The sequence below is a fragment of the Fundulus heteroclitus genome, chromosome 24, assembly GCF_011125445.2.
Source record: "Fundulus heteroclitus isolate FHET01 chromosome 24, MU-UCD_Fhet_4.1, whole genome shotgun sequence".
Taxonomy (NCBI): Eukaryota; Metazoa; Chordata; class Actinopteri; order Cyprinodontiformes; family Fundulidae; genus Fundulus; species Fundulus heteroclitus.
The window spans coordinates 13,763,061-13,776,062 of NC_046384.1; the positions used below are offsets into that span (position 1 = coordinate 13,763,061).

At 43.1% G+C, this 13,002-nt stretch overlaps 1 protein-coding gene across 3 annotated transcripts in view; it reads right to left on the reverse strand.

The window, feature by feature from the left end:
* Nucleotides 1-13,002, reverse strand: part of nrp2a (neuropilin 2a) — an 82,112-nt gene that overhangs the window by 15,337 nt on the left and 53,773 nt on the right. For all 3 annotated transcript variants that reach the window (XM_021313389.2, XM_012857264.3, XM_012857265.3), the window contains exons 12-13: nt 5,846-5,923; nt 5,631-5,732 (exon numbers count right to left, since the gene is read on the reverse strand). In XM_021313389.2, coding sequence (XP_021169064.2) covers nt 5,631-5,732; nt 5,846-5,923 — 180 coding nt within the window. The remainder of the gene's footprint in view (nt 1-5,630; nt 5,733-5,845; nt 5,924-13,002) is intronic.

The window sequence follows — 13,002 nt, forward strand, 5'->3', positions numbered from 1 at the left end:
CCCTTTGAGCCAATGTTTCAGGAAGGGGCGGTTCTAGACAGGGGCCAACAGGGGCCCATGCCCCTGTAGAAATGGTCCTGGCCCCTGTTATGGCCCCTGTACTGAAGACATCATAATAAATACACTTCTCATAATTATTTCCAATGGTAAAGAAACCATAACTGACTGGTCCATTTGACCAATATTATTTTTTACCTATGCAGTTTTACTCTAAAAATAATTTAAATCTAAAGATATTTCACGTTTAGCTTTAGCCGTATTGAGCTGGGGGCAAAGTTTTCAACTGAAACCTGCAGTTCCAGAACCACAAGTGGTTTACTTAATATTATTACACATTTAAATATTGCCATTTTATTGTTTTTTTTATTTTTTTGTTTTGTGCCCCAGTGAAAAAACACTGTCCCCACCTTGGCCCCCCTGGTAAATTTGTTCTAGAACCGCCCCTGGTTACGGGTTTAGTCATTTGGTTTATTTATTTTATCTACAGTGAGACAAGAGACAGTAATGCATTGCAGCCTGGATTGTGTGTTTTTTTGTTTTTTTGCTGACGCAGAGATGCAATGTCAGCAGTGTGGTCGTGTTTTAGTGTTGAACAGACATACGAAAATCTGCTAGCAAAGTTTTTAGTCGGTATACAAAAAAAACTGGCACCTTTGATCATCTCAGAAACGTAAATGTGTGTGTACGTCGGTAAATATCGCTTATCGGACATTTTCATATCTGTGCACCCCTAAAATACAATGAATAAAAGTAAGTGAATTGTGGTAAAATAGTCTGATTACTTTTGCAAGAGGCTCCGTTTAGGTGTGTCTGTGTAAACTAAAAAAACCCTCCAACTTGATTGTGACTGTGTGACTCTAGGATGTATTCAGTCACACAATCATCACCATTAATCAGGACCACTCCACATAAGGACAGACTTCCCCACATATATCTACTTACGGAGTGTTTTCACACAGTACGACATTTCCAACATGACCCTTGAACAAAAAAGAGGCTAATCACTGGTGGCTAACAGGAACGGGATCCCCGCTGCACAATGGTCACATGGAACAATAGGGACACGACAAATATAAACACACTGAAGAATAGGCCCTAACGAGAGGGCCGTTTCTACGTGACGTCTGAGCCAAGACTCTCAGGGCCTATTCCTCTTCCAGGTATAACTCCTTTACCCATTAAGAAAAAAAGCCCCGCGCTGCATTTGTTTACACCAGAGGATGTTTAGTTTTCGAATTGGACGCCGGCACGACCTGTATTGTGAAAGACAAGCGGGCCAACTGTATGAGAAGGAGATTGAATGCAAATGTGTGTGAGAAAGAGTGGCTCTGTGAAGGATTTCCTAAGTGGGCCCGGTGGGAAAATGTCCAGCGTCAACAATCTGTGCATTAAATCGCCTGCTTCATCGTGAACAACCGTGCATGTGGCGCCGGAGTCCTTCGGGGGCCCAGAAAGAGAAAATCGGGAGCATAAAAACAGATTACAGAATGTGTCTGAATGTGTTAGTTTCTGCAGGTTGCTGCCCAGCAGAGACTAATAATTTGTATTATTCAGCAACGCAGCCATGATCAGGTGGAAGAGCGACTGGGACCGGACCTGTAGCTGTGTGACTGTGTGGGTGTGCGGGCTTTCCATCAGATTACACAAGCTGTATGGGGGGGGGGGGGGGGGGTGGGGGGGGTACAGTTCTGTCTCGAATCTTGACAGGCCCCCCTCTGCCCCGGCAAACTGTCTGAGTCGCCTGTCTGTGACACTTTCCACACTGTGACTGTGACAGTATCTCCCATGGCCCTTTGCAGCTCTGCTATCAATGTGTGTCTGTGCACTCTTAGCTGAATTTGAAGCATATTTAGTGCTCTACCAGGGATTTTATCACTGAACCCCCCCCCAAACACACACACACACACAAATGTCAGTCTTTCTGAGTTCCTGATCAGAACTACAGAGAATTATTAATCTAAAGTTCCAGACAAAAGGGAACCTTTTTATTACTTTTTACATTTTGTGAACAAGCTCCAGTGTGCCTTATTGTGAGTTTATGTAACAGATCAATGGTAACTAACATTTAAATGTGAAGTGAACTAACTGTACTGCTAAAACGGACCTAAAAACACGTAAAATGTTCTTAAAGTTAGTGTATTTGTCTTTGATTTGAGCAGGTAAATAAGATTATCTGTGAACGGAATAACATTATTAACCCCTAAAATAAGATAATTAGACACCCTGCCCCTGAAATAAGATGATGGAGATGAGTTGTTCCTATTTTAAGTGAAAAAGTCTTATTCCATTGGCAAATCATCTTATTTTCCTTCTCAAATCAAGGACACATACACTAATTTTAAGAAAATGTTGCTTATGGGACGTTTTCTTGAAATTAGTGTATTTGTCCTTGATTTGAGCAGGTATATAAGAGGATCTGCCACTGGAATAAGATTTTTGACCTTAAAATAGCAGCAACTCATCTCCATCATCTTATTTCAAGTGAAGAATATCTATAGGGGTTAATAATCTTATTCCGTTCACAGATAATCTTATTTACCTGCTCAAATCAAGGAAAAATACACTCATTTCAAGAAAATTTTACTTATTATTAGTTCCGTTTTTTGCAGTGTAGTTCTAACCATTTTTTAACAATAAGATCTTAAAGATTTGACACGCATTAGTGTTCAGTCCCTTTCAGTTCGAGCCCCCCAACATAAAATCTAGTGCGAGCAGTTGCTGCTCCGGCGTTTGGATCCGTTTTAGTCGAGCAATCCAAACACCTGCTGAATTTCAGTCATTTAAACCAAGTTATCTGCTGTCGCCACCGTGACCCGCTGCTATCCTGCTGCTTTTCCAGACCTGGGGGAAAATGGCGTGCTAAATCAGACACGCTTTGCCCTACAAAGCACACAGCATTAATAATCTATTTTGCTTGTTTTTCTGCTGCCACAGGGGGGGCAAACTATGAGCCAATCCATTGGAGGTTAGTAATCACATTTTCACCAGGAAAGCCAAAATAATCTAATAAGTCCAAGGTGGCTAATTCTAGCTTTATTACTCGTTTCATGGCTGAGGTCAAGAGGTGACGAGCTCGTGGCTTCTGGGTCACAGGGGGAAAAGGATCCCTGCAGAGGATTAAACAGTGATTTGATAGTGGTGAAATAATGATCCTGTGCTGGCTGAGATTTCTGACCTTTGCCATTAGGAGGAAAATCAAAGGCATGCAACGGCGCGTCAGAATGGCTGGAAATGATACCTTCAAAACATAAAAGGCGCAACCTGGCTAATCTATGCAACCCTTCCTGATCTGCCTGTGATGAAAGAAGGCGCTTTGAAGCCCTCTGCTGAAGACGGTGGTGAGCCAAACAGATCACGCTTCAGGAGCAGCGAGATCAGGCAGAGGACAATTGCTGCTATCATCAAGGTATATCGAGATTTTTTTTAAAAGTTAATGCTTCAAAACCGGCAGCTTAAAAGCTTTTTGGGAAGATGCAAAAAACGAGGTTTCATTAAACTAATTTTAAAGATTTTTAGGGTTTCACTCTGTCAGTTATGTAAAGCTAATATATTTAACTTTCTTAATAACTTAAGCAGGTAAAATGTTTAGTAGGCTATTATTAAATTCAGCTTAATTGAATAAAAGAAACTTTTTTAAAGTAGATGTTTTTCAGCTACAACAAAGGACTCCAGTTCCTTCATGTCTACATACTCAGCTTTGACGCGTTCAAACGTACTATAGCTTACACAGTAAACTACTGAAGCCCATTTTCTTGAGGCTACGCTTATTAAATATACAACTTTTCATTACAAATGAACTGGTAGTCAAAAATCCAGCACTAATGTTTGAGTTTTGCAGGAATTTTAAAGCCCAATTTTAAATATTTTCAGCAGGGCTGTTTTCTACCCCTCCATAGTATTTAAAATTTACTGTAATTTACAAACTGTATTCTTGCACAAATGCCCTCTGCACAATCAATTGTGCACATACAAATGGTTTTAAAAATACTCACCTGTACACTGTGACTTCTCCTACATTGTCTACATTTAAATTGTTTACTTTTGAATCACTGCTGCACCCTATACTGTAACCCAATTTTACTGCAATTTACAAGCTGTATGCAACGAAATTTCGTTCTGTGCATACAAAATGACAAAGTTGTCTAAGTCTCTCTAATTCTAGTGGTCTTAGAGTTTAATAATGCCCAAATTCCTCTTCAACTAGCAAATGATGGTTTCTAGCATATTTCTAAATGACGAAAAACAAGCAAAAAGCAAAATTAGGGCCTTTTCTAAAGGTAAATTAAGACTTGGTGTGGGAAAGCCTGTCCTCGGGTGCATGTAGGTCGCCAACTCTCTGCAGAGTCTATTTCTGCAGACCTCCACACTTCATGTAACCTTCAGATTAGCTTAAGCACGGCGAGCAGACGGCCTCATGGAGTCGGTTTCCATGGCCGAGCAGCAGCATCTCCAAGAGCAATGGAAAGCGTTGGATGCAGTGGTGTAGATTTGCATTTCTCTAAAGAGCAAGCTGCGGCAATCCAATCCTGACCCACGCCTGTCTGAGATCCCCTGAATACCACCCAGGTGATGTAAATAATTATAATTTTAAAATAGTTAACTGTCTTCAGGTGCAAGGAGCTCATGAAATCATGCCCCAGTAGGTAACGAATCTCCCGCTGATGGCGTATCCTTCCTGATCCCAGAGGGAATCCTCCTCCGTAGCTTTGGATACCATGCCAGGAGCCACACTTTTTTTTTTTTATCACTGCTTATACATAAAGCAAAAACCTGCATTTCTACAGGGAACATTTAAATAGATGAACCTCTCCCCAGCATCCTGAGAGGTGGGTCTAACACAACAGTCGGGAATAATTGCTGTTCTTTGGGCTTTAATTGGAGCTACTGGGTGCTAACCTGTTCCCGCTGAGCTTTTTGACACCGAGTAAGCCTGTTTGTCACATATGAGGATGTATATACATGCCTGACACATCCGCGGCGTCTGTTTCCCTCTGATTCCCCCGGTTCATTTTCATTTTAACACCCTCGGCGAGCAGCTCCGGCTGGCAGACAATGTTGCCGCCAAATTAGGCTGGTTTCAATTTAAGAAAATTATTTTAATCAAATTGAAAAAGCGACTCAATGAAGACGCGGGGGGGAGAACGACTCCATTTAATTGCGGGGAAAACAGCGGCTTGTCTGGACCCGCGGAAGTTGATAAACTTGATGCATTTGCGCTCGTGCAATTTTCTCCACACAAATAAGATCCTCCCTGCAGCTGCACGCATAAAAGCTCTCAGCTGATGTTAGGAAATCATCAAACGCTGGAATGAATTTCAGGAGGTGTCGTCTTTTCTAAATTCGTTCAGCCCTTGAGTCTCTGCAGGCAAAATCATAAAGCAGTGGGGCTTATGCTTTTGTGCATTTCTTTAATATATGCATTCATTTAGCTAGCTTAATGGATAGGGTAAGATAACACAAACTAGCCATTTACACAATACAGTCTTAATTAGGGCGCATAGGTTTTCATTGACAGTCGTCTTACCCTTAAAACTTCACTCTAAACCTTGCCATGTTCGGTTGCCCATTATTGATTTTCAGGATTTCACGTCTCTGTGATGGAGCTTTACGTTAGCGTGCAGGACACTCACCATGTCTGTGCAACGACCAGAGCAACGGGGCGCTGGGGTCGTGGCTCCATCCGCAGAGGCCGTGGTCAAAGTCACACACGCCGACAGACGAGGGAGAGGTGGCTGCGGTTTGGAGCAGCGAAGAGGCGGAGGAGAGCGCCGTGAGAATACGCCGTTATTACCTTTGATCCAAGCGTCTTTAAGACGACTAATAATCCAGCGGGGTTGTTTCTTACCTGTAGTCGTGATGGGGACTGTGGTGGTCTCTGGGCTAGGCGTCGTCGTTATTACGGGGTTGGTCGGAGTGCTGATTTCTGCAGAAAAACACAACAGACGGTGAGTCAGGGTGATGAGGAACGGAGATACTCATCACTCTATCGAGTTCTACTGTTCTTCAATTATGCGTTGCTTGTCATCATTTCTGCTTATAACTTTTGTTGTCTCTCTTTTTTTTCCTTCATAGTAGGTACACCTGGTCTGGCGTTCTGTTAGCTGTGACATCATCCAGAGTAATAGATCACCTGCTATTACCATCTAATGTAGAACAGATTACTAGATCAATGTGTGCTTCTGTGCTTTTTTGTTTCTCTTGTTGTGTCTCTGTTCTGTCTTCTGTAACCCCCAGTCGGTCAAGGCAGATGACCGTTCATACTGAGCCCGGTTCTGCTGGAGGATTTTCCTTCCTGCTAATGGGTGGTTTTTCTTTCCACTGTCGCTTCATGCTTGCTCAGTATGAGGGATTGCTGCAAAGCCATTGACAATGCAGACGACTCTTCCTGTGGCTCTACGCTTCTCCAGGAGTGAATGCTGCTTGTCGGGACTTTGATGCAATCAACTGGTTTCCTTATATAGGGCATTTTTGACTAATCTGTATATTCTGATTGATTTTGACTTTGTAAAGTGCCTCGAGATGACATGTTTCATGAATTGGCGCTATATAAATAAAATTGAATTGAATTGAATTGAAAAGATGAGCTCTTGGAGAAGCCGTCAATCTCTGCCAACCATTGAAGTCAGGACTCGGACCTGGGAAAACCAGTGGGATTGTCGTTTGTGGTCACTGATCATGCTAACTACTAACACCAATAAAAGCCGACAATGCATCTCTCAGTGCCACAAACACTATAGCAACACGCTCACTATCGGTTTGTAAAATCCTGTTTGTGCAGCAGGTTTTTCCAGACACAAAGCAGGACACTGCAAAATAAACTATTTAGAAATGCAGCTTCGCTACGTTTTACATTTATGGCGGCCATATTGGATTTTTGGCAATTTTTTTATGAGATACTCCAATGTTGCAGTTACTTTTTTCAAACTTGAGAGTACCAAGTGTACATATAGTTAAAGTGCCATTATTAATAGCTAGAAAAATTACTTTATTTTTTCTACCCATTAACACATTGGGTCATTATTTGAGTCATGGCAGATTGGTAAATAAAAAAAAAAAAAAAGAAGCCTTTCATTCATTTAATGGCCTAATGACTACATATATCTGAGTAGCTATGTTTTAGATTTAAGACTTAAAATGTAATGATAATAATAACTTCTAATTTCTAACCATTTATAAACAAAAGCTCTTTATCTACAGCTCTCTCCACAGTTCTTGGTACGTTTATTGAGCTGTAGGGGAATCCCTCATCCACAAATTATTTTTAAGCATAATTATCAAAAGAAGTTACACCATGATTGTAGAAAATATCAATATCAAGAGATAAGAAAAGTAGGATTTTAATTACTTTTATCAGTAATGCCCAGTAGCTTTTATTTATAAATCCTTGGGGTATGACTCAGTCAGAGCAATAACTAATAGGTAAAAAAAAAAAAAATCCCTGTTCAAGTGGTATAAATATCTGCTTTAAAGCAGATCTAAACAGTAATTTCATCTTATGCTTTAACCAAGAGCCCAAACTGAAAACTGCTCCTGCTTTTGTCTCCTGCCAGAGGCATGAAGGGACAGAAAGCCCCTAAAACACCCAAGAGGGCCCCTGTCATGTTCTGTCTCCTAGCCCAGGCGTCAGTATCTGTCTAAGACACATACAGGCCAAAATGTGAACACACACACACACACAAGACACACATGTCTGATGCTAAAGCTGATGGATGGATGTGTCTAACCAACTCCCCTCGACCTTGGATGGGATGATCACACTCTGAGACCAATCTCTGGCTGTCAGCGTGGCTCCAGCACACACATATATAAACAGATGCTCGTTTCACCACTCGGCTGTCTTCACATGTGTGTGTGTGTCTCTTCTTTTTTCATAACTTCCACGCTCGCGGACAAAAAGACGGCAGAAACGGGGGAAATGTAAAGCTGCCGTCGCACCGTTTCATGTACGCGGGTGCTTTGGAAAACACGTGGGTCTAAACGTGAGGAAGATGGAGAGGATTTGGTGGAGCGTCATGTCCTGTCACGTCTTTTGAAGCATACGTGTGGCTTTGGTTAAAGAACTGGTGGCACTAGTGGCCTTTATTACAGTAGTGAGGCATTAACCAGGCAGAAAAAGAAGGTTTACATGCAGTAAAAGTCGGGGATCGAACCGTGGACGGGTGTGTCGATGCTGACTCTGTGTGTTCCCGGTATGAATAGTACATCGGTATCAAGGGTGTGGAGTTCAGTGATCTGCTGCTACAGGAGGGATCTCATCTATATTCATTTATTTAACACTTTCTGTTCAATAAATGCTACAGATCAAACTAATAATAGCAGACAAAGCTTAATTAGATCAAGTGATTTCATTTATGAATGGAAATCGGCTATCCAAACCAACCTGGCCCTATAAGAAAAAAAAAAAAGCCCCTTAAGCCTGATGACTGGTTCAGCTAGCGTTGCCATGAAGGTTTTGTACATTGTTTTTGGTTTATTGGTTTTTGCAGAATTATTTAAACCCTCTTTTTCCAGCCTCTCTTAATTATTAAATGATGAACATTGATTTCAACCGAGGCAAGCGAGGTCTGTAGTGATTTAGATGTTCTGGGTCATTTTATGACCACTCGGATGATTCACAGATGCACTGTAGGAGTAATTTTGGCGGGTCATCCTGACCTGGGAAGGTTCAACATACTCCCATGGTTTCCTAATTCGTGAATAATGACTCTCATAGTGATTCTGTGAGATCCCAAAGACTTAGAAATGACTTCATAACACACTGTAAGCCTTTAAATGTATATACCACATTCTTGATGTGATGCTTTTGCCTACTTCATGTTGCCCTACAAGTTTTTAAAAATAATTTCAGCAATCACACCTAGTTGTCGCTATTGAAATTGAACTTAAAAATGTGTTTAATCACATTATTTCATGATTTAACAGTCAGGGAAGCTATTCACAAAGTGCCAGGCTGGTTTCAATAGTTTTCTTTGAGATTTAAAACAGAAGAAATCTGCATGGAGGATAAGTAATACTTTTTGACAGCACTGTAGCTGGTGATTACATATGTTAAGACATAGTAAGGCATTGTCAGAAAGCTATTCTCCTACGCCATCACGCCGTCCTACACCGTTCAGCAAGGGTATTAGATTTTAAAGCTGTCAAGGCATAAAAAGGCCACAGTTTGCTCATTAAAGCCACTCAGATAAGTGCACAAACCCAGATGTGGAGCAGGGTGCAGCTGGAATGTGAAGTGGGAGTGTTATTAGGAGCAGATGGGTCAAACTTTGGTGCGATTACACAGAAGTTTGGGTCAGGTCTCAACGAAAGCTTCGCATTTATCATTGTGAACGTGCTGCGTAAGCGCTTCTCCCCGCCAAATATCCGCAGCACGAAACGATTACAAACGTATTCGAAACAGTTGTTGCGCGTCGCTTTCGCTGAAGCAGGAGACGTCGCTCGCTCGGCGGCGACGTCAAAAGCGGATTTCTTGGGCATATCGCATTTCACACGCCTTTGTCAGCTTTCCCTGCTTTGTCTCACTTAGGACGATCCAAAAAAAAAAAAAAAAAGACTTTGAGGCCTGAACGCCTGATGAGCTGATGCGAGAACCGACGAACCAAACATGTGAGGGGGAAGCGCAGTTGGGCTGATTTACGGCTACTCCAGCCCCCCCTGCTGGGAATTTCTTCATCTCTCCTTGCGACTACCATTTAAAAGGCTGCGGGAAAAGCAAACACAACGCGATGGACAACCGATCGGCTCGGGGGAAAACGAGTGGAACGCTCGCCCAGCTGGACAAATGGCAGACATGAAAAGGGGGTCGGCCACAGCTGGCGACGTCTTCTGACATTAACCCAGCGTTAATGTCGTGTCCTTTATGCCAGTCATTCCCCACCTAATGAGACGCTTATCGCTGCCGGGAAGGTAAAGGCGAGGAAAAAGCAACCCTCTACCTAAAAACAAGCGTCCTCCCCGTCTCCCTCGCCTTTGCCTTTTAATTCCACTTTGACCGTTTGAGTTCAATCTCAGGGCACGGTGTTAGAATAAACCAAGGGCCAACACCTGTGTTACCTGTGCAAACAACTCAACACACACACACACACACACACTCGAACGAGTCCATTAAGATTCCCAAGAACTTGGTGCTTTCAAAAGGTCAGGCCCTGTCACGGCGTAAATGCGTTGACCTTTGCGGGATGTGACAGCGGCGTCGAGGCCAGCGCGGCTGACTTGTGCATTCGCGCGCGCGGAGAAAGACAGGATGTGCGATAACGTATGTGACCCGCCTTCCCTCGCCCCCCCGCCAGCACTGTGCTCAATATGTCCGAGCGCAGTGCAGCAGAGAGGCCTAATAATGCGGGGGAAAGTCCCTCTGCGGCAGAGCGCTGGCTGACATAACGCGTCCGCAGCTGCAGGTGGTGATGCAAGTCGTCCTCCTGCTGCAGGACGAGGCGCCGAAACCCTTGAAGCCGGACTCAGGGGAGCCTCTGACACAGATAACGCCGAGTCATGCAAGCACGCATCCTCAGATCCCCCCCCTGCTTCTGCACCTACGCCTTTTTTCTTCCTCTGACCGCGCAGTGTGCGGTCCAGCACCGACAGACATAGCTCACTCCTGAAGAATCTGACTCAGCGATATGTCAGAATAAAAAAAAAGAAAAAAAAAAAAGTCCTCAATTATGTAGAAAGCCTTTCTGTAAATCTCTCCCTGGCGCAGTCACACACTGATAAATGGACACGTTCCTGTCCCGGAGGATCGAAAACACAAAGTAGGGGTGAGCTTTACTGGGTTATCCTCACACATTTACTGCATCGGGCTGTTTCTGTCACTTCAGAGGTCTAAGCTACGGCTAAAAGCGTTGCCTGCTCTAAACCAGTCGTTCATTTAGAAATAAATTATATTTTCTCATCCATCCACACTGCAAAAAGGGAACTAAAAGTAAGTCAATTTTTCTAGAAATTTCTGTATTTGTCCTTGGTCTGAGCAGGTAAATAAGATGATCTGCCAATGGAACAAGATGGTTGGACTTAAAATAGGAACAATTCATCTCCATCATCTTATTTCAAGTGCATTATATCTAATTATCTTATTTTAGGGGTAAAAATACTCATTCCATTGGCAGATCATCTTATTTACCAGCGCAAATCAAGGACAAATACACTCATTCCAAGACAATTTTACCTAGTTTTAGTAACCTTTTTGCAGTGCATCCATCCATCTGGATGGTTGGATATATTTTCTCTCTCCTGCAAATGTATTACTGTTGCCAATCCCTCAATAATTAAAATACAGTTAGTTTAAATATTTTATCCTTTCAGATTGTACCTTACAAAAAATAGAAAAAGAAATACTGCTCCGTCACCCTTCACTTATTTAAATTTAGAAGTAAAACTGAATGGGGTCGTCTTTAAAAAAAAAAAAAAACACGAGAATTTTATTGCACCGAGCAGAACCGAGCGAACAAAAAGAAAACTCAACTAACAACAAGAGGGGGAAAATGAATTGATGGATGGACTTTAGGGAAAAAAGAGAGTGGTTTGATGTAAGGAAAAAGGGACGGAGCAATAAAACCTCAAAGACTGCAGCAAATCGGTATTTGCCAGTAAATAAGTCGGGTCGGTCTCGCTGCCTGTGATTGGTCAGCAGGCCGGTACGGAGCGCTTTGACCAAATCTCCCTCCTCGCACAAGGCCTGCACACCATGAAACACGGACACGCTGATTGTGTTTCATGGGGAAAAAGTCCAAGTCTTGACACCGGGTTCCCCCCTAGGGGGCGCAATCCGCTCTGAGAACCGCCGCTGTAAAGCAAATATTCCCCTCAAATGTTTTCTCGCTCGCCGTCTCACTCCAAACAGCTCAATCAGCAGACACGAAACACCGTCCTGAATTTTTTTCCCTGCACGTCATAAAGCCAATCTGTTGTTTTAATCCTCCGAGTCACATTGAGACAGAGAAGCCCAGAAGAACAAAGAAGAAGAAGGCTTGCTATGTTTCGGGCCTCGTTCTACAGGCGTCGTATAAATACCAATTAAAGGAAACGGGCGATGGCTTCGTGAGCTTCGCCGTATTAACTGGGATTTTTACAAGATAACAGAAGCGCATACTGAGGCTGAGGCGCCAGAGGTTCAAATTATAGGTGTGTACATGAATGTGTGTGGTCTCCTTCTCTGGATAGAAGGCTAAGATTATCTGTTTACGTATATTCAAGGAGTATGCAAGCTAAAAAAATATATATATACTGTTAAAGCAAGAAGCACTGGAAAAAAAAAAAAGGTGTGAGCGGCGATGAGTAAGAGGAGAACGAGGGAAACAGCCGAGGCACGGCGACCAGAAGGGAACAAAAACATTTACAGACCCACGCACCGGGCCTCAGGCTGGGAAAAAGGGAAGAGCGGACCGTGTGGAGAGATGAGGGAGAGGGGAACTCATCCTGGCCGACCGCGGCGGCTGCTGATACGTTAAAACATGGTCTGGTATGGAGGAGGGGAGAGATACGTTTGTTTCGTCAGCCCGAATGAAATAAATAAAGTGCAGCGAGGACATCAGTGAAGCGCTGTGAGCTGGAGGGGAAATGAATGATTCACAGGATGTCAGCAGCGCTCCATTATCCCAGCTGAGTTAGCGGTGGTGTGCGAACAATGTGCGACTGTTAACAAAAGTCCTGCGTGCCACGTTCTGCCAAAGACTTTGCTCTTTTCCCAGGAACGTAAACCTCCGTATCCGAGCGGGCCATCTCGGTTTGCTTCCATCTTTCTGGTTCCTGTTTGTTGATCTCATGCTCTCCTGCCGTTTTCTTTTTTCCCTTTGCACTCGCCAGTAAGCAGTTAATGTAAAACACATTTGTTCGCTGCGTTTCGCAAGACCTGAGGAGGGGGATGGAGGTGCAGTGCCTTGCAGTTCTCATAACCGTTCGGACCATAAACATAAGATATTTTAGCGGGATTTTACATGATAAAGCAGCACTAAGCAGCACATAATCGAACATCAGACACATCAAATCAGACAGTTTGGCGTACAT